Consider the following 22,026-nt stretch of genomic DNA (forward strand, 5'->3'; position numbering starts at 1 on the left):
AGACCTCCAGTGCACATCCATAACCCGGTACAGCCAGTGCCTGCTGTGAGCACTCGGCTCTTAGTGCGTCTCCCCAGTCTGGTGAGACCGATTCCTGCTCCTCGCACTATTCCTCCAGTGCGCGGCCATAGCCCGAAGCCTCCAGCGACTCTCCTCAGCCCGAAGCCTCCAGCGACTCTCCTCAGCCCGGAGCCTCCAGCGACGCTCCTCAGCCCGGAGCCTCCAGCGACGCTCCTCAGCCCTGAGCCTCCAGCGGTGGTCTGCAGCCCAGAGCCTTCAGCGGCGAGTCTTCAGCGGCGGCTTTTAGCCCAGAGTCTTCAGCGGCGGTTGGCGGTACGAAGCCTCCGGCGATGATCCATGGTCTGGTTCCTCCGGACATACAGAAGCGGGGGGATCAGCGGGCGGTGGGGGTACTACGCCCGGAACCAGAGCCGCCGCCATAGACATTATTCACCCACCCTACCCTCCCTTTGTGTCCCCCCCCTTTAAGGAACTCAGTCCGGCTTAAAACTTACTCGAGAGTTGAAATAGTAGAATGCACAAGGTGCAGTTTCGAAATTGGTTAGCGCATCATCAGTTTCTCTTGTCATGTTAGTCATTTCATACCATAAGAGAGCTATTACTTGTCAGAAATGTCCAGATCAAATTTGGTACAGCAAATTGGCCAGTGTTACCTAGTGTTGATTTTTCAGTGTAACATTTCTAGTGTTGATTCAGGAGTTGTTGTCTAGTGTACGGGTGGGGTGTCGGGGTTGAGATTTGGGTTAGTGGGGTTGGGGTTGGTGGTGATGGCCCTTGCCCTGCCGGTATAGGAAGCTGCCCCTTTTCTAGCACAGGTTGCAGCGGCGTGTAGAGATACAGTCTGAGGTGGGATGGATGTCTTTACAGATCTTACAGATGATGGCTGTGCAGGTTGCGGCCAAATGGCCCATTTGGCCGCAGTTCCTGCATAGTTTGGGCATGCCGTAGTAGTGGACAGAGCACCTGTTGTTCCCAAGCGTGATGGTTCTGGGGAGGTGTTGGACTCTACCCACTCCATTTGATCCGGTCTTAACTGGACCAGCCATTTTCGTGCCCCAGTCCAGACATTGTTACCTTTCCTTCATCCATAAGCCCTTCAGGTGTCGGGTGGACTGTGTACTGGGGAGTCAGGTCGGGCCGCGGTCAAGCCACTGTTCGAAAGAAAATCAAATACAAGAGAGATAGATAGAAAAAGATGGTAGAGAGAGGGATACAACCCCAGGACATCCGCACCACACAGGGTTGGGCGTAATAAAGAGAAACCAGAGCTGTAAATGGTTACATTTTAGGTCCATTTATTTGGTTATTTCAAAATTCATTACATGTTAAAATTTCAAATCAAATTCCAAATAATAAACAATTCAAACAACAATCTGAGGAGCAAGCAGCCATGGAAGGAAGCTCGAGACCCAGAGGTCAATTGTGTCACTCCCCTGTGGTCCGCTCGCTCCTGGTGAAGGTCTGGTGTTTGGTGTCTCCTCGTCTGGTGGTGGGACTAGCCAATTGGTTCTGGATTGGTTCTGGGACTGGTGCTGGATCTGCAGAGGGGAGGAATGACAACCTGAGGAGCAAGCAGGCACACAAGGGAGCCCTAGATCCAGGGGTCAGTGATGGCATTCCCCTGTTGTCCGATCGCTCTGGGTGAAGGTCGGATGTTTAGCCCCCCCCCCCCTCCCTCTTGTGGTGGTGGCTGGTTCCTGGTTGTGGGCTGGTGCCGGTTCTGTGAGAGTGATAGTGGGAGGTAGGGGTAGAGAGAAATGGAGAGAGAGAGAAAAGAAGGGGGGTTGGGAGTAGAGAATGTGTCCATTGGCCTTGGCTGGTTTGGAAAGTTTACCGACAAATTTGCTGTTTCCATCAGACTTCACTCGCATAGAAAAGTTGGATGGAAACGTGGTTAGTGTTGATTTAAGACTGAAGAATTTGCTGTGTGGATATGACAGTGGTGAAAAGGAAAGTGTTTTTATTTGCTTCTCCATCTCATCACCCTTTTGTAAACGTATTCTCTCTTCCTCTATCGCCTGTATGTCTTTCAGAAATCCTCCTCTCGGCGCTCAGACCCAACCCTACTTGACCCAGATATAGGGGTCTATGAGGAAGTCATTAGGAACTCCATTGGTGGTCTGGATGGTCAGTGTGTGTCTGATTTTAAAAACATATTTGATGATGATGCGTGATGTTAAATTCACTGAAATCAAGTTGGTGTAAATGGTTTTAAGACAAGTATGTTTTTATATATACCCTTACAGAAAAAACACTATTTAACATGTGAAAACGTGTTTTGGGAGCACTTCCCATGCAATCATGTTTTCACATGTGCAGTTTCAAGTTATCACGTTGCTTTAAATGTTGTCGCATTATCACAATATCTTCACATAAGATCCCGTGTTTTTGGAACACTTCGCATGATCACTTGTGAAATTCGTGTGGTTTTTCCGTAAGGATAATGTTAATTATAATAATTCTGATGATAATGACGTTTGAGATGATGACTTTATAATGACCTGTGTGGGTTCCCCAGACGGCCCCTCCTATGCCAGGCTGTGGGAGGGCTCAAGCCCTCACCCCCCATCTCGCCTCACCCACTTGACACGCATCAACGTAGACAACTTTGTCTTTCACAAGGTCCTGGGCAAGGGCAGCTTTGGCAAGGTAAGCCTGGTACAGCAGACAGTCAGGGTCCTGTAGCAGCACTGTTCACATACTGGACACCAGTAGACACAACACGCTTTATGGGAGGATATTACCACCAATATAATATTTCAATCAGGTTCACCCCTTGTTTTCTCTTGTCTTCTTCTCTTCTTTCCTTTATTCTGTTCTTATCCTCTCATTTTATTCCCCCTACTGTCCCCCACCCTTCTCTCCCCAGGTCCTGCTGGCAGAGTTGAAAGGTCAGGGGGAGTGGTTTGCGGTGAAGGCTCTGAAGAAAGACGTAGTGCTGATGGATGATGATGTGGAGTGTACCATGGTGGAGAAGAGAGTCCTGGCCTTGGCCTGGGACAACCCCTTCCTCACACACCTCTACTCCACCTTTCAGTCCAAGGTACAGACTGTAACCCTACACACAGTCCTTGGTCCCCTTACTGTGTGTCATTCTGGTTATTTCAGCAACATATAGCATTGTGATGTGCTGAAGAGAAGCAAAAACACAACAGAAAGATTAGCCGTTGTTTTTTTATGATTAGCATTAGCAAAAGATAAGTGTCTACAAAAGCTGTCTCCAATAAGAAGTGATATAAACGCATAACAAACTCGCTTTCATAGCTTATTACACTACTACTGTACTAGGTACTATACATGATGTGTTATGATGCCTGACGTTGACCGTGTTGTCCACAGGAACACTTGTTCTTTGTCATGGAGTATCTGAATGGAGGAGACCTGATGTTCCATATTCAGGAGAAGGGACGCTTTGACCTCTACAGAGCAACGTGAGTTTCACCTGTCAGAAAGACTGATAGTGTATAGATTCAGATAGTTTGAGTGAGGTCAAACACAGAGGAGGTACAGAGTCTCGTGGCTGTTGAGCCCTTCTGAGTGTGTATCTGAAACTGGATGTTAAACTAGCTGGTGCTCAGTTTGGGATTATGAAGATGTTCAGTCCTCGGGAGCCTGTATAGCCTCTGTGCTCAGGACAGGTGAGATGAGAGGAGACATTCACTTCGACACGGTTGCCAACGATACCTGATCCAGCATGGGCTAGACAGTTTCAGAGAGAGAGAGAGAGAGAGATATTCACCCTCTCGCTGTATTAATCATTAACCAATTGTGCTTGTGTATGTTTGCACACCACACAAGCTGGCAGCGCAGAATGGAGTCTTGGTTTGGTTTCTTGGACAGATTGGTAAACTGCTGAGTTTCCAATGAGTTTCACTATCTCAGAACATAATGAACCTGTTTATCTATTCACTGACTGACCCTAACCTTTTAACCCATTGGCACAGACACAGTGGGCCACGACCAAAACACACAACAGTAAATAAACACACTGTTTCTTATTGAGTTGCCTCTTCACAATTTGGCATGTATTGTGCGGTTCCCTCAGACACACTGTGTGTGTGTGTGTGTGTGTGTGTGTGTGTGTGTGTGTGTGTGTGTGTGTGTGTGTGTGTGTCTACATGTATATGTGTGTGTGTGCCCACATGAAAAACTGCTGCCTACATTGAGACTCAATCACTGGCCACTTTAATAAATGGATCACTAGTCACTTTATACAATGCACTCTAAATAATGCCACTTTAATAATGTTTACATATCTTACATGACTCATGTCACATGTAAACTCAGCAAAAAAAGAAACGTCCTCTCACTGTCAACTGCGTTTATTTTCAGCAAACTTAACATGTGTAAATATTTGTATGAACATAACAAGATTCAACAACTGAGACATAAACTGAACAAGTTCCACAGACATGTGACTAACAGAAATGGAATAATGTGTCCCTGAACAAAGGGGGGGTCAAAATCAAAAGTAACAGTCAGTATCTGGTGTAGCCACCAACTGCATTAAGTACTGCAGTGCATCTCCTCCTCATGTACTGCACCAGATTTGCCAGTTCTTGCTGTGAGATGTTACCCCACTCTTCCACCAAGGCACCTGCAAGTTCCCGGACATTTCTGGGGGGAATGGCCCTAGCCCTCACTCTCCAATCCAACAGGTCCCAGACGTGCTCAATGAAATTGAGATCCGGGCTCTTCGCTGGCCATGGCAGAACACTGACATTCCTGTCTTGCAGGAAGTCACACACAGAACGAGCAGTATGGCTGGTGGCATTGTCATGCTGGAGGGTCATGTCAGGATGAGCCTGCAGGAAGGGTACCACATGAGGGAGGAGGATGTCTTCCCTGTAACGCACAGCGTTGAGATTGCCTGCAATCACAACAAGCTCAGTCCGATGATGCTGTGACACACCACCCCAGACCATGACGGACCTTCCACCTCCAAAATCAATCCCGCTCCAGAGTACAGGCCTCGGTGTAACGCTCATTCCTTCGACGATAAACGCAAATCCGATCATCCCCCTGGTGAGACAAAACCGCGACTCGTCAGTGAAGAGCACTTTTTGCCAGTCCTGTCTTGTCCAGTGACGGTGAGTTTGTGCGCATAGGCGATGGAGCGATTGTGCGTTCCTGGTGTAACTCGGGCAGTTGTTGTTGCCATCCTGTACCTGTCCCGCAGGTGTGATGTCCGGATGTACCAATCCTGTGCAGGTGTTGTTACATGTGGTCTGCCACTGCGATGACGATCAGTTGTCCGTCCTGTCTCCCTGTAGCGCTGTCTTAGGCGTCTCACAGTACGGACATTGCAATTTATTGTTCTGGCCACATCTGCAGTCCTCATGTCGCCTTGCAGCATGCCTAAGGCACTTTCACGCAGATGAGCAGGGACCCTGGGCATCTTTCGTTTGGTGTTTTTCAGAGTCAGTAGAAAGGCTTCTTTATTATCCTAAGTTTTCATACCTGTGACCTTAATTGCTGTCACGTCCTGACCAGTAATAGGGGTTATTTGTTATTATAGTTTGGTCAGGACGTGGCAGGGGGTGTTTGTTTCGTGTGGTTTGGGCTATGTATTTAGGTAGAGGGGTGTTTGGTTTATGTGGTTCGGGGTTTGTTAGTCTATGTTCTATGTTAGTATATTTTCTATGTTCTATCTAGTCTTTTGTATTTCTATGTGTACTTAATTGGGGATGGACCTTCAATTGAAGGCAGCTGGTTATTGTTGCCTCTGATTGAGGGTCCTATAATTAGGAGTTTGTTTTTCATGGGTTTTTGTGGGAGATTGTGCTTGTTTAGCTGTGTGCCTGACAAGACTGTCCAGTTCGTTTGTGTTTTGTATACGTTTATTGTGTTTTCCCTCTTCACCTAATAAAAAAGAAGATGAGTATATATTTTTCCGCTGCGTCTTGGTCTTTACCCTACGACAACCGTGACAATTGCCTACCGTCTGTAAGCTGTTAGTGTCTTAACGACCGTTCCACAGGTGCATGTTCATTAATTGTTTATGGTTCATTGAACAAGCATGGGAAACAGTGTTTAAACCCTTTACAATGAAGATCAGGTGAGGTTATTTGGATTTTAACGAATTATCTTTGAAAGACAAGGTCCTGAAAAAGAGACGTTTCTTTTTTTGCTGAGTTTAAATTTTTAATATTTTATACCATCTACTGCACCTTGCCTATGCCACTCGGCCATCGCTCATCCATATACTTACATGTACATATTCTCATTCACCCCTTTAGATTTGTGTGTATTAGGTAGTAGTTGGGGAATCGCTACAGTCGCATTAATATCTGCTAACCATGTGTATCTGACAAATACAATTTGATTTGATTTGATTTAGCATACTATGGTATAAATACTATAGTATTCACTGTTGTTTTTTTAAAGACTTTATTGTATTATTCACTGTATTTTTTTGTGGATATTAAAAACTATCTTTTAAAAATCTAGTTGCAGTAGAGTATGCTGGGAAATCTGATAATGATGAGCATGGTTTTGATGGGAATGTTTTACTCTCCACTGAGTAAAACTGACACAATCACAATCTCACACTCAGCACTAGTTATTAACACCAACACTGTTTTTTTTTACACCACTAGTGTTAATTTCACTCTTAGAGTTCATTTAACTCCTGAATCAACACTAGAATGTTACACTGAAAAATCAACACTAAGTAACACTGGCCAATTTGCTGTGTACTTGTTAGTGATTGTGAGTGCTGAGTGAGAGTCAAGGGAGAAACCTGTCTGCACAAAATCTACTTCCTGTCAATCAATCAGTCTCTTAATCCTAATCTCTCCATCCATATCAAGGCCCAATCAGTTCCCCCGCCCTAGAGGTGAAAAGAAAAGCAGGTCAGAGATAGGCCAATCCTTTAGCTGTGGCTAGGCTGGGGCCACTGGGCCAAGAACATCTCTCAGGTTTCATTCATCCTTACAGTATGAAGCCATTGTTCAGCTGTCTCCTCTGTGTACCACTCTATACAAATGGCATCTTTAGTAATGCAGCTAGCTACACACTGGACTGGAGTCCTCAGGGACAGACATCATTGTTCAGGGGCCAACTCAATAGGGAGATGGATAGATAGAGTAGTACTCTGCTGCCAGCTAGCTGGACCTCTAGACTGTGTAGTGATGTTTATCTTTCTTTTTCCTCCCTCCCTCCTTTCTTCTCTCCCTCCCTCCAGGTTCTACTCTGCTGAGATCATCTGTGGCCTTCAGTTTCTGCACTCCAAAGGGATCATTTACAGGTAAGTCACAAACACCACCATCGGCACTCTAATGTACACTCACTAACCTTCACTCACTCAATCACATTACCATACAGATAAAAGAAAATGGCCAGAGCCCCTCCACCGAGGACTGATATAGTGATAGTATCACATTGTGGGACAGTGAGTATGTGATTATTAGCTGTCATAACTCTAGTTACCCTCTCACCCTTTCCCATCCACACCTTTCTTCCCATCCTATCTTTCCTCCTACTCTCCTTTACTTGTTTTGTCTCTCTGCCCTCAGAGACCTGAAGTTGGACAATGTGATGTTGGATCATAGTGGTCACGTAAAGATAGCAGACTTTGGCATGTGTAAGGAGAACGTGTTTGGGGAGAACCAGGCTACAACTTTCTGTGGGACGCCTGACTACATCGCTCCAGAGGTATGGAACACAGACATATACATGGCTGCATCATCTCGAACGACACCCTATTCCTTATTTAGTACCCTGCTTTTGACCGGAGCCAGAGTAGTGCACTTAATAGGGAATAGGGTATTATTTGAAAAACAATCACTGTGAGGGTCTCACTATGATGATGTCACTCACCGTGTCTTCCTGTCACTTTTAGATCCTGCTGGGTCAGAAGTACTCCTTCTCTGTGGACTGGTGGTCGTTTGGAGTGCTGCTGTACGAGATGCTGATTGGCCAGTCCCCCTTCCATGGTGATGATGAGGACGAGCTGTTTGAGTCTATCCGTACAGACACACCCCACTACCCTCGCTGGATCACCAAGGAAGCCAAGGACCTGATGGAGAGGGTCTGTATGCCCCCCCACCCCCCATACAGTGTCCCAATTCTGTCTCTGAGTCTGTTTCTCTCCTTCTTCGTGTGTTTTTATCCCTTTCTCATTGTGTTTCTCTCCTCCGCCCCTGTAGCTGTTTGAGAGAGACTCCACTCGCAGGCTAGGCATCGTGGGAAACATCCGTGTTCACCCCTTCTTCAAAACCATCAGCTGGCCCGCCCTCGAGAAAAGGGAGGTGGAACCCCCCTTCAGACCCAAAGTGGTACGGTCTAGACATGAGGTTTTATAGTGATGATATAGGACAGTTGTAATAGGCCTACCATAATATAACATATTTGGGGTAGTTTCAAAGGGGAGAAGAGGCTGTCACTGACAGCCATTCGTGTATCAAGTCAAAGATCTACAGTAATTCAACTACTGAATGCTCTGTAGAAATCAGGCATGTGCTGTTTATTATTTGATTCATCACTTACTGTCTCCATCTATCATGTATTCTCTCTTCTGATTGGCATATCTCTTCTGCCAATCATAGAAAGCCCCAAATGACTGCAGCAACTTTGACAGGGAGTTCCTCAGTGAGAAGCCCCGCCTCTCCCATGGTGACAAGAACTTCATGGATTCCATGGACCAATCAGCTTTCGCCGGCTTCTCCTTCATCAACCCAGAGATGGAGCACCTCTTGGAAAAGTGAGGGGAGGGGCCTCTCACCAATCCCCATGCTCTTAGTTCTCAGTGACATCACTGGGGTCATAGGGGAAAGGTGAAGCCATGATTACATTACTACTGTTTTAGGGTCACTTTGTCAAGGTGTCCTCATTCATGTGATCAAACCTTCAACTTGAGTGAGCTGTTCTACGTTCAGTATTTGTGATTGTAATAGAAACACAAGTTTCCTCTTCGGGTACTTACTTAGTGAAATGATAAGAGTTAAACTTATACAGGAATTGGCCTCTGGTGTACAGATAGGTGTTATTGTTTTTGTGTGCATGCTAGAGTTTCCAGGTGTACTGGAGGCCTTATATTTTAATGGTCAGACTTGTATTGGAGTTGGAGGGTGTGTGTGTGTGTGTGTGTGTGTGTGTGTGTGTGTGTGTGTGTGTGTGTGTGTGTGTGTGTGTGTAAATGCAGGGGGTTTGTGTGAATGTGCTGTTTGCATGCATAAAGACCTCATACCAACACCAACCACCTCTCAATCTCAACAACCTCTGAATGTGTGTCACGTACTCTTGAAAGATTAACTGAATCAAAGTTCAGTTTGTCACTGCATGGGGAGCCCTTGCATCTACTAGCCAAGTACGAGGGAGTTGTGGTCATTTGGACTGTTTGCCATAACAAGACCAAGTTCAGACTGAGCAACTACAGGTATCCCTGCCATTCCATGTAGCGTCATCTGGGACAGGGACAGAGTTGGTGTAAGTGAATAAGTGCTTATTGTGTATGATGCTATATGAATGTCTTTATTTGAGTGGTACTTAGTGAGATTCTGTATATAGATCTATATGTATATTGTTGTTACGTATATTATTGGTGCGCTAAGGATGAGCTTTTTTTACTGTCTCCATTTTACATCTTAATAAAAAATCATCAACTCCCAGTGTCTTTAGTCACTCTTCAAGTGTTACTCACTCTGTGATGAACATACGAAACACAGTGATGTTTTATGAACCACACTCTCAGTGAACTCATCAAGAAATTGCCTATTAGCAAGATTAACCAATCACATACCTTTGCTTTCTGCAAATTGTGAACTCTTTTTTTAATTGTATGTTTATTTGTATGTGATGTTGAATCTAAATTAAATTCCCATGAGAATTTACCTTCATTTCTGATTTAGTTCTTGTATCTAAAAATCTATATTGGAGTGACCATGCTTCCTAGCGGGCCACTTGCATTAGGTACACAAATCGTTCTGGCGACATAATGGGTCTTCACCATAGATATTGGTCGTTACTAGTTACCACAACCACAAAGTCATAAACCTGCCTATTTACCCTTTCACAGAGAAATCTGAAAATAAACTCAATCATTGGTTACAAAAGGATTTGTCTCTGAATGGTAGAATATTGCTCACAAAGGCTGAGGGTATTTCCAGGCTCACTTATACTGCATGTCGAAAATCAGATAAGCAAGAATATTGATAAGATGCTTTTTAATCTTGTATGGAAGAACAGGACACATTATATCAAGACATCTGTGATTATGAAGAGGGTGGTCTCAATTTTCTTGATTTTCCCACTTTGAATAACACTCAACATTAATTGGATTAAGCAATTCCTGAAGAGTCCTAGCTGTATATGGAATTGTATCTCTCTGTATGTTTTTTCTCATTTAGGTGGCCTCAAAATGTTCCTAATGTGTAATTATATTATTGAAAAAATCCAGAATAATTTATCTAATTTCCATAACAATCCTTTTTAGCATGGTCTTTGGTCTACAAGCACAATTTTTTTTTTGGAACAATAGATTTAGGCATCTTATACAAAGGCAAGTCCTTGTTTTTTGAGAAATGGTTCCAAAACAATCTTCTATTGGTGAGTCAACTGTTCAATGATAAAGGTGTTTTCTTTTATTATGCCAAATTGTTTAGCTTTTCATAAGATACTGATAACTCCAAAGGAATTTACTGTAGTATTTTATGCAATCCCCTCTGAAGTTACTGTACTTTTTAAGGACGTAGCCAAATCTATGCCCTCTTCTTTACCATCTCTTGATCTAGCTGACTCACCAGCAGGCAAGATATGTTTCTCTCCTACTGTTTTTAACAACGTTAGGAAAATACGTGCCTTATTTCAATGTGATATTGTTTCAGTCCCATGTCTTTCTGGAATGGGCTTTTAAGAAATAGGCATTTAAAAAATGTTTGGTCTCTCTCAGAAGTTTCTTTTAACTAATAATATGAAATACATTTCATATAAATTAATCCACAAGTGCTACCCTACTGAACAGTATCTTGAAAAGTTTGAAAAATACATTAATATTTATTGTACATTCAATAATTAACAACCAGAGACTGTTTTACATTTAGTTTGGCTTTGCTCTTACACCCGAAAGCTGTGGCAAGATACAGTATCTGTACATTTGTTTTAGATATATACATGTTAATTTTTCTCTTCTCCTTAAAAATATGATATTTGGTTTTACAAAGTAAAGCAAAGTCTATGCAAAGCCTTTCTTTTTAATCCAAGTCATTGTTATTTTAGCTAAATTCCATATTCACAAATGTAAATGTATGTGTCAAAAGCCTCTTGTTTGTTATTTTTGAGAATTAAATTGAACAATATATAAACACAATTTCTTCTTTCATAACATAAAATAAATAAAAACTTTGAATGTTAGTCCTTTTTACAAGGTCTTCATATAATGTATTGTCTTTATTCCCTTGACTGTTGTTTGTAATGTGTGTATACTCTGTTGTACACTCTGTTTGTTTTTCTATATTATATATTTGGAATTGCTTTACAATAAAAAAAAATAAACCTGCATATTTATAAAATTTATCTTCTTAAAATGCGATTTTAAACCTTAACCACACTTATAACCTTATGCTTACCCCTATCCTTAATAAATGAAGACAAAAAAATAAAATAAATGTTTTCATACATTGTTACGATATAAATTAACTGCACTATGTAGTGAAATCGACGTAATGACATCCCATGTATACGGAAGTTGGGTGCATGAAGCAGAAATCTCACTAACTAGCTGTAGTCAGATATGTTCAAATCAGCCACCAGAAAAGACCAATAGCACTAAAATTGCAACAGATTTTAACTGTCCGTATCTTTGATTATGCCCCTTTTCACGGTGCACTTTCAGGAGAAACCTCATCATACAGGCAAGTAAGGAGGAAGACTAGTTAACTGTTAGTTGCAAGATGAGTTCCCAAGATGTGCTGAAGAGTGCCTCTACTCTCGCATCATACAATGTCTTGCTTCAGGTAATGTAGTTATTATATTTAGCTATGAAGTCAAACTCATTTTTGCACTTAATGATAGCTAGCTAGTGTCCTTGCTGAAATTCCTTATATCCACTCCCTCAGAGTAATGTGTGGAGGACAGTTTTAAGTGTGTTGTAGAAGAAAGATCCGGCTTGTGTAGCAACTTTTTCTGAATGCATAGATTGTGTAGCAGTTGTTGATTTGATTCGTGTGTGTGTTGCCCTGAGGCACTGAGTCGTAAAATATTAAAGTGGCAGAAAGAGCAATCTCGATTCCACCGTTCACTGATTACGTTTATATATTTTGTATATCAATTTGTGTGTGACTGAATATGCTCCTGATGATATTTAGGTCATGTTTCGTGCACTCACCTTTCTGCTGAACGTGTTCACGCTGCGCTTTGTGTCCAAAGAGCTGATTGGCGTGGTTAACGTCAGGTAAGACTGGTTTACTACACCTGGGGTGTATTCATTACCCGGATTCCGTTGCAAAACGTTTGGCAAGGGAAACTGTTTACTCCAAACAGAAAACATTTTACATCAAAAACAAGAGTTTCTATAGGACAAATTTCAAGTAGGTCCCTCCCCGTTTAGTTCGTTTGCTCTTTTTGCTTCCATTTGTTTCTTAAACAGTTACCATAATGGATACACTCCTGCTGCAATATGAGCTGCTGTGAACCTGCAGTGAAACAAATACTAACGCCTCATACTGTGTGTGTGTGTGTGTGTGTGTGTGTGTGTGTGTGTGTGTGTGTGTGTGTGTGTGTGTGTGACACTGCTGTACTCCATGCTGGTCTTGTCCAGAGAGGCCTTCAGGACAGCCTGTTTGTGTGGCGGAACAGATCACAACTGGAGACAAGTCATCAACCTGCTATGGCTGCCACGAGTGGGACTATAGGGGAGCTACTGCTGCACAGTGTTGTTGGCACTTTCATCAGCACTATCTGCTCTACATCTTCTCTGCTGCTCAGGTACAGGTTGGATGATGCAGCCTCATCCCCTACACACTGATCGCATGTCAGTTTTGTCTACATTAGGATTTTGGGTAGTGTAATCTGATCCTTCGTTGAGCACTCAGGTACAGAGTAGGAAGGACAGGGAAAGAGGATAGGTGCAGAGGGTGTAGTCAGAGGAAGCTGTAGACAGTGAAAGAGAATATATACAGTACCAGTCAAAAGTTTGGACACACCTACTCATTCAAGGGTTTTTCTTTATTTTGACTATTTTTCTACTTTGTAGAATAATAGTGAAGACATCAAACCTATGAAATAACACATATGGAATCATGTAGTAACCAAAAAAGTGTTAAACAAATCTAAATATATTTTAGATTTGAGATTGTTCATTGTTCAAAACTGAAACAATATAAAAAACATCTTCAGAGGGAGGACGGATGACGACCCGCGTAGAGCGACACCCTTTGCCTTGATGACAGCTTTGCACACTCATGACATTCTCTCAACCAGCTTCATGAGGTAGTCACCTGGAATGCATTTCAATTAACAGGTGTGCCTTGTTAAAAGTTAATTTGTGGAATTTCTTTCCTTCTTAATGCGTTTGAGCCAATCAGTTCTGTTGTGACACAGTAAGGGTGGTATACAGAAGATAGCCCTATTTGGTAAAATATCAAGTCCATAGTATGGCAAGAACAGCTCAAATAAGCAAAGAGAAACGGCAGTCCATCATTACTTTAAGACATGAAGGTCAGTCAAGCCGGACATTTTCAAGAACTTTGAACGTTTCTTCAAATGCAGTCATAAAAACCATCAAGCGCTATGATGAAACTGGTTCTCATGCGTGAATCAGGCCTTCATGGTCCAATTGCTGCAAAGAAACCACTACTAAAGGACACCAATAAGAAGAGACTTTCTTGGGCCAAGAAACACAAGCAATGGACATTAGACCAGTGGAAATCTGTCCTTTCGTTCTGATGAGTCCAAATTTGGGATTTTTGGTTCCAACCTCTGTGTCATTGTGAGACGCAGAGTAGGTGAACGGATGATCTCCGCATGTGTGGTTTCCACCGTGAAGCACGGAGGAGGAGGTGTGACGGTGTGGGGGTGCCTTGCTGGTGACACTGTCAGTGATTTATTTTGAATTCAAGGTACACTTAACCAGCATGGCTACCACAGCATTCTGCAGCGATATGCCATCCCATCTGTTTTGCGCTTAGTGGGACTATCATTTGTTTTTCAACAGGACAATGACCAAACACACCTTCAGGCTGTGTAAGGGCTATTTGACCAATTAGGAGAGTGAGGGAGTGCTGCATCAGATGACCTGGCCTCCACAATACCCTGACCTTAACCCAATTGAGATGGTTTGGGATGAGTTGGACCGCAGAGTGAAGGAAATGTAGCCAACAAGTGCTGAGCATATGTGGGAACTCCTTCAAGACTGTTGGAAAAGCATTCTTCATGAAGCTAGTTGAGAGAATTTTTGAGTGTGCCAAGAGTGTGCAAAACTGTCATCAAGGCAAAGGGTGGCTACTTTGAAGAATCTCAAATATAAATATATTTTGATTTGTTGAACACTTTTTTTGGTTAGTACATGATTCCATATGTGTTATTTCATAGTTTTGATATCTTCTACAATGTAGAAAATAGTAAAAAATAAAGAAAAACCCTTGAATCAGTAGGTGTGTCCAAACCTTTGACTGGTACTGTATTTTTAACCTTTATTTTATCAGGGAGTCATACTGAGACCAAAGTCTGTTTACAGATGAGCCCTGAATTACATAAATTAAGGAAAATACACACATCAATATAAATACAAAATGCAAGCAGAAAGAACCACATGGTAATAGAAAACAAGCACATTCATCAGTAATAAGGTCCTCAATTAGCCTTTTGAATTGTCCTAGAGGCACCAAAACATCACATTTAAGAGCATTTTGAAGATTGTTCCACAAGTAAGGTGCAAGAAAACTAAAAGGATAGGTGCAGAGGGTGTAGTCAGGGAAAGAGGATAGGTGCAGAGGGTGTTGTCAGGGAAAGAGGAGAGGTGCAGAGGGTGTAGTCAGGGAAAGAGGATAGGTGCAGAGGGTGTAGTCAGGGAAAGAGGATAGGTGCAGAGGGTGTAGTCAGGGAAAGAGGATAGGTGCAGAGGGTGATGTCAGGGAAAGAGAGGTGCAGAGGGTGTTGTCAGGGAAAGAGGATAGGTGCAGAGGGTGTAGTCAGGGAAAGAGGATAGGTGCAGAGGGTGTAGTCAGGGAAAGAGGATAGGTGCAGAGGGTGTAGTCAGGGAAAGAGGAGAGGTGCAGAGGGTGTAGTCAGGGAAAGAGGATAGGTGCAGAGGGTGTTGTCAGGGAAAGAGGAGAGGTGCAGAGGGTGTAGTCAGGGAAAGAGGATAGGTGCAGAGGGTGTTGTCAGGGAAAGAGGAGAGGTGCAGAGGGTGTAGTCAGGGAAAGAGGAGAGGTGCAGAGGGTGTAGTCAGGGAAAGAGAGGTGCAGAGGGTGTAGTCAGGGAAAGAGGATAGGTGCAGAGGGTGTAGTCAGGGAAAGAGGAGAGGTGCAGAGGGTGTAGTCAGGGAAAGAGGAGAGGTGCAGAGGGTGTAGTCAGGGAAAGAGGATAGGTGCAGAGGGTGTAGTCAGGGAAAGAGGATAGGTGCAGAGGGTGTAGTCAGGGAAAGAGGATAGGTGCAGAGGGTGTAGTCAGGGAAAGAGGAGAGGTGCAGAGGGTGTTGTCAGGGAAAGAGGAGAGGTGCAGAGGGTGTAGTCAGGGAAAGAGGAGAGGTGCAGAGGGTGATGTCAGGGAAAGAGGATAGGTGCAGAGGGTGATGTCAGGGAAAGAGGAGAGGTGCAGAGGGTGTAGTCAGGGAAAGAGGAGAGGTGCAGAGGGTGTAGTCAGGGAAAGAGGATAGGTGCAGAGGGTGTTGTCAGGGAAAGAGGATAGGTGCAGAGGGTGTAGTCATTAACTTTATAATAAGTAATGTTGTGAGTAAATATTAATCTGTATAGATGAAAATTGAATTTCATGATGCAACCCTCATAAGTAACTGTGGAAGAGTGTCTATTAAGCGAACTATTATTAACTGTCCTGTCCTTCGAAGCTGGTGTACACAGGGTTCCTGGTACTGTGCTACATTGTATACTTCCTGTGTTTCCTGGGCTATGGGGAGGCCAACAGGAAGTTCTTCCACCTGCAGCGTGTGGCAGACCTGCTGCCTTCCAGAGTGGAAGGAGAGGTAACATTCACCACAACAACCTTAAGCCCTAACCCTTTCACTCACCGCATACACTCCTCACGGACCTAGTATACAGAATACCCAAAACCAATTGGCCATAATAACTGACATAAATGTGTTGATTGATTTGGTTCTTTCATTCATATACTACGTCGGGTCACAACTGTGTTTGTGATGTCATCCCGCTGTGTGTGTTTGTAGCTGGGGATTGACTGGACGTTGGCCAGGCTGACGTGAAGCTTCTTCAAGCAGTCATTCCTAAAGCAGATCCTGACGGAGGGCGAGCGTTACGTCATGACCTTCCTCAATGTGCTGAGCTTCAGGGAGCAGAGCGTGTACGACATCGTCAACAACCTGGGCTCCATGATAGCCGCTTCATCTTCCTGACGATCGAAGAGCTTCTATGTCTTCTTCGTCAAAGTCCTTGAGAGGGGACAGGATGTAATGCAGCAGAAACGGGTCAGAAAGCAGAGTCGGCCAATCAAATACCTGTCACTCATTTCACCGTTTATAAAGTTGGCTATTACACACCTAATAGCTCATGCATGTACATTGATGCTGCTTGCTGATTGGAGGAGATTCCCATAGCAGCTGAGGTTCTGGAGTGTCTGCTGAAGCTGGTGCTTGTGATTGGTCTGATCATCACAGTGTTTGGTTACGCCTACTCTCACCTGGTTCTAGACCTCTATGGGGAATCAGCAATGATTTGAATGATCCAATTCCTCAAACTACAGTTGTTTTTGTGATTGTTTGTGTGTAATAATATGTGTGTTTATATTGAAGGGCCCAGTCTATTGTGATGCTACAGCTCATATGTACTCCTGCTGGCCATTAATGGAGTGACTGAGTGCTTTGTGTTCACTGCCATGAGCAAAGAAGAGGTCGACAGGTGAGAGAAGGTGCATGCACGCACACACACATGCACGCACGCACGCACGCACGCACGCACGCACGCACACACACACACACACACACACACACACACACACACAGAGAGTGTATCAAGTTGCTTAAGCTGCCCTCTTGTCTGTCCCCATGTATAACCTGGTGATGTTGCCTCTGTCCATCTCCTTCCTGCTCCTGTCCTACATGCTGACATGGTGGGCAGGGGGCATTTGCTTCACCCTAGCTAATTGTCTGAACATGGGCCTGCGTATCATCCTCAGCCTTCTCTACTTCCTGTCCAGCCAGTGGATGCCCCTGCGCGGCTTGAGGCCCTCCTCTTTCGTGCTACTGGCTCTTGCTCTAAGCGCAGTCTTCCCCGCCCTCTCTGAGGTACCACACTAGAACTGCTCTCTTCACTGCTTTGCTGTACACACCACATCCTGTATAAACCAACCAAACACATATCAGCCAATCACACTTCTGTCTTTCACAGTTAATAAAATGGTTATTGTGTCTATCTTACCACCATAGAAATGGGAGTTAGAATATAAACTATATGTCTATGCTTACCACATACTCAGAGATTATACTGAGCCAGATTCTTATTTTTGTGTATTTCTTTACCATAGAATCAGATTCCTCTCACTCCCATCTGTTTGTACTCTGTTGTTTCAGGGTGTGTTCTGTTGTGATGGAGGATGGTTACTAAGTCTGGTTCACATCGCCGTGGGGACCGGATGTCTACTGAGTGTGTTTGTCGCCGTTCTTCTTACGGAGACAAAACTTGTTCAATTTGTTAAGAATGAGTTGTTACCTCAGTATGGGAAGAAATACAGCTAAACCTGCCCAGCAGAGGAAAGATAAGGACCTATATTAACTTGCCAGCTATAATGGCAGAGAGGAAAGGCAAGAGAGACAAAATGGCAGAAGGATGGTTAGAGCTTGGAAGAGAATATGGAAACAGCTGCAATCCTAAGTAACCTTGTTATGGACTGAGGGTGAATTCAGAATTAGTGGCTCATTAGCCAAAAACGATTTAATTGTTCCTGAGTGTGCTTGAGTGTGTGTATTTGTGCGTATGTATAGGTAACTGCCAAAATAAAGGCACCTTGGCATATATTATACAAGTGTCTGGAACTCTATTGGAGGGATGTGACAAATGTTCCCTCTAAACTCCACACGGGCGCGCAGCTCCACTGGACTGCCGCACAGAAGAAATATCAGTCCGCGCCGAGAAGCACAAGGTTGAACTTCACTCAACTTTCTACAGTTTTCCACGTTAACACTATCAAAAGGCCCCTTTACTGTGGGAAGTGTGATTGAATCAACACAATATTAGCCACTTTCAGTGCAACATCCAGAAACAAAATGAACTATGTAAGACTTAGTATGCAAGTGGCCTCCCGAGTGGCGCAGTGGTCTAAGGCACTACGTCACAGTTGCTAGCTGTGCCACTAGAGATCCTGGTTCGAGTTCAGGCTCTGTTGCCTATGAGGCGACACACAATTGGCCCAGCTTCATCCGGGTTAGGAGAGGTTTTGGCACATTGTGCTCTAGCAACTCCTGTGGCAGGCCGGGCACATGCATGCTGACACGGTCGCCAGGTGTACGGTGTTTCCTCCAACACATTGGTGTGGCTGGCTTCCGGGTTAAGTGGACATTGTGTCAAGAAGCAGTGCAGCTTGGTTGGGTCATGTTTCGGAGGACGCACGGCTCTTGACCTTTGCCTCTCCCGAGACCGTACGGGAGTTGCAGCGATGAGACAAGACTGTAACTACCAATTGGATACCACAAAAAGGGGTAAAAGTTAAACAAAAAATAATCATTAAATAAATTAGTATGCAAAACTTTTTTATTTAATTTTTATTTCACCTTTATTTAACCAGGTAGGCTTGTTGAGAATAAGTTCTCAATTGCAACTGCGACCTGGCCAAGATAAAGCAAAGCAGTTCGACACATACAACAACACAGAGTTACACATGGAATAAACAAATATACAGTCAATAATACAGTAAAAAAAAATCTATATACCGTATGTGCAAATGAGGTAGGATAAGGGAGGTAAGGCAATAAATAGGCCCTGGTGGTGAAGTAATTACAATATAGCAAATAAACACTGGAATGGTAGATGTGCAGAAGATGAATGTGCAAGTAGAGATACTGGGGTGCAAAGGAGCAAGATAAATAAATAAATACAGTATGGGGATGAGATAATTGGATGGGCTATTTACAGATGGGCTATGAACATGTAACCGATGTGAAATAGCTAGCTAGTTAGCAGGGTGCGCGCTAATAGCGTTTCAATCGGTGACGTCACTCGCTCTGAGACCTTGAAGTAGTTGTTCCCCTTGCTCTGCAAGGGCCGCGGCTTTTGTGGAGTGATGGGTAACGATACTTTGTGGGGGGCAGTTGTTGATGTGTGCAGAGGGTCCCTGGTTCGAGCCCAGGTAGGGGCGAGGAGAGGGATGGAAGCTATACTGTTACATACAGGTGCAGTGATCTGTGAGCTGCTCTGACAGCTGGTGCTTAAAGCTAGTGAGGGAGATATGAGTCTCCAGCTTCAGTGATTTTTGCAGTTCGTTCCAGTCTTTGGCTGCAGAGAACTGGAAGGAAAGGCGGCCAAAGGAAGAATTGGCTTTGGGGGTGACCAGTGAGATATTCCTGCTGGAGCGCTTGCCACGGGTGAGTGCTGCTATTGTACCAGTGAGCTGAGATAAGGCGGGGCTTTACCTAGCAGAGACTTGTAGATGACCTGGAGCCAGTGGGTTTGGCGACGAGTATGAAGCGAGGGCCAGCCAACGAGAGCGTACAGGTCGCAGTGGTGGGTAGTACAGTGGGGGAAAAAAGTATTTGATCCCCTGTTGATTTTGTAGGTTGGCCCACTGATAAAGAAAGGATCAGTCTATAATTTTAATGGTAGGTTTATTTGAACAGTGAAAGACAGAATAACAACAAAAATATCCAGAAAAATGCATGTCAAAAATGTTATAAATTGATTTGCATTTTAATGAGGGAAATAAGTATTTGACCCCATCTCAATCAGAAATATTTCTGGCTCCCAGGTGTCTTTTATACAGGTAACGAGCTGAGATTAGGAGCACACTCTTAAAGGGAGTGCTCCTAACCGCAGCTTGTTATCTGTAAACAAGACACCTGTCCACAGAAGCAATCAATCAGATTCCAAACTCTCCACCATGGCCAAGACCAAAGAGCTCTCCAAGGATGTCAGGGACAAGATTGTAGACCTACACAAGGCTGGAATGGGCTACAAGACCATTGCCAAGCAGCTTGGTGAGAAGGTTTTGGTGACAAAACGATGGCACTGTGATAGACTGCATCCAATTTGTTGAGTAGAGTGTTGGAGGCTATTTTGTAAATGACATCGCCGAAGTCGAGGATCGGTAGGATGGTCAGTTTTACGAGGGTATGTTTGGCAGCATGAGTGAAGGATGCTTTGTTGCGAAATAGGAAGCCGATTCTAGATTTAATTTTGGATAGGAAATGCTTAATGTGAGTCTGGAAGGAGAGTTTACAGTCTAACCAGACACCTAGGTATTTGTAGTTGTCCACATATTCTAAGTCAGAACCGTCCAGAGTAGTGATGCTGGACAGGTGGGCAGGTGCGGGCAGCGATCGGTTGAAGAGCATGCTTTTAGTTTTACTTGCATTTAATTGGAGGCCACGGAAGGAGAGTTGTATGGCATTGAAGCTCGTCTGGACGTTAGTTAACACAGTGTCCAAAGAAGGGCCAGAGGTATACAGAATGGTGTCGTCTACGTAGAGGTGGGTCAGAGAATCACCAGCAGCAAGAGCGACATCATTGACGTATACAGAGAAGAGAGTCATCCCGTGAATTGAATCCTGTGGCACCCCCATAGAGACTATGGAGTACGACTCAGCCCGTACTCTACACAGACCGGTGCGGCATAACCAATCAGAACTGTAGTCAGCCTATATGCTTATGGACCTGTGCCATTCACTTTGAACTGGACTGTTTACAGCATGAGCGGTCGTGAGCAATGCACTTGTTTTGAGATCAAAGCGAGAGCTGCATGTAGCCACATTGTGCATATTTGTTCATATTCTTTGCTAGTTAGTGAGTTATTAGCCCAGTTATAGATCATTTGTAGTGAGCAATGGGGGAGTGATTGCTTCCTACAAGAGCTGAAAACGTGTACATTTTTAGACATCTTTGAAAAGTGAGTCAGGCAAAGAGCTTTTTTTGTCTTAAAGGGGCAGTGTTGTATTTTGAGACAGGTTTGAATAAGCTAAGTAGCCAATAGGTAGAGGGTAGCATCATTTGTTTGATTATCTGTAATAATGGTATAATAATAATGCATTTTATTTTGTAATGGGGTTTCTTGCATCAAACAACACATTTTCAGTGACTTTGTCTGAAGGACAAGTGGATAAACAGGTTAATGTCAAGTCCTGCATGTTTTTAAAAGTCTTGTAGACTGAATGAGAGAACAGCAATTTCCATGTTCAAATGTTATGGTATGCATTTATCCATTGTTTTTGATGGAAGGCAACTCTGATAGGCCTACAGTATGATCAAGTAGCCTACTTCAACACTGTCTGACACTGTAACTTAAAGCTGGTACAGCCTGTGTTCACAGAAAACGTGCACTGGAAGTTGCACAGACCTGACATTTGATCAGTGGTAAAAAAAAAAATGAGGGAACATTGGATGCGGCCACATACTTCCACGAGAAGGTGGAAAACGCTGTCTCAGGCGCCGCTCCAGAATCTCCCATAAGTGTTCAATTGGCTTGAGATCTCAAATACACACCCACTTTTGAGACCCCTCTTTCAAAGTCACTGAGATCTCCTCTTTCAGCCATGGTAGCCAAAATAATCGGTAACTGGGCATTTTTATACATGACCCTAAGCATGATGGGATTGCTTATTTAACTCAGGAACCACACCTGTGTGGAAGCACCTGCTTTCAGTATAATTTGTATCCCTCATTTACTCAAGTG

At 43.8% G+C, this 22,026-nt stretch overlaps 1 protein-coding gene and 1 long non-coding RNA gene across 4 annotated transcripts in view; both read left to right on the top strand.

Annotated features, from left to right (window-relative positions):
- prkcda (protein kinase C, delta a) overlaps nt 1-9,632 on the top strand; it is a 28,513-nt gene extending 18,881 nt beyond the window's left edge. The window contains exons 10-18 of the mRNA XM_029775363.1: nt 2,055-2,148; nt 2,540-2,670; nt 2,891-3,064; nt 3,361-3,452; nt 7,208-7,270; nt 7,539-7,677; nt 7,865-8,053; nt 8,172-8,300; nt 8,571-9,632. Of these exons, the coding sequence (XP_029631223.1) occupies nt 2,055-2,148; nt 2,540-2,670; nt 2,891-3,064; nt 3,361-3,452; nt 7,208-7,270; nt 7,539-7,677; nt 7,865-8,053; nt 8,172-8,300; nt 8,571-8,729 (1,170 nt within the window). The 3' untranslated portion in view covers nt 8,730-9,632. The remainder of the gene's footprint in view (nt 1-2,054; nt 2,149-2,539; nt 2,671-2,890; nt 3,065-3,360; nt 3,453-7,207; nt 7,271-7,538; nt 7,678-7,864; nt 8,054-8,171; nt 8,301-8,570) is intronic.
- Nucleotides 9,633-10,425: 793 nt separating this feature from the next.
- LOC115207854 (uncharacterized) lies at nt 10,426-18,166 on the top strand. 3 transcript variants are annotated; one of them, XR_003881067.1, is made up of 8 exons: nt 10,426-11,975; nt 12,327-12,412; nt 12,779-12,945; nt 16,025-16,159; nt 16,361-16,618; nt 16,943-17,048; nt 17,268-17,434; nt 17,720-18,166. It is a non-coding gene; the product is annotated as an uncharacterized LOC115207854 (long non-coding RNA). The 3 variants fall into 3 exon arrangements; XR_003881066.1 differs by having other exon boundaries at nt 16,361-17,048; XR_003881068.1 differs by having other exon boundaries at nt 16,361-17,048; nt 17,326-17,434.
- Nucleotides 18,167-22,026: the final 3,860 nt, after the last annotated feature.

The sequence above is a fragment of the Salmo trutta genome, chromosome 14 (assembly GCF_901001165.1).
Source record: "Salmo trutta chromosome 14, fSalTru1.1, whole genome shotgun sequence".
Classification (NCBI taxonomy): Eukaryota; Metazoa; Chordata; class Actinopteri; order Salmoniformes; family Salmonidae; genus Salmo; species Salmo trutta.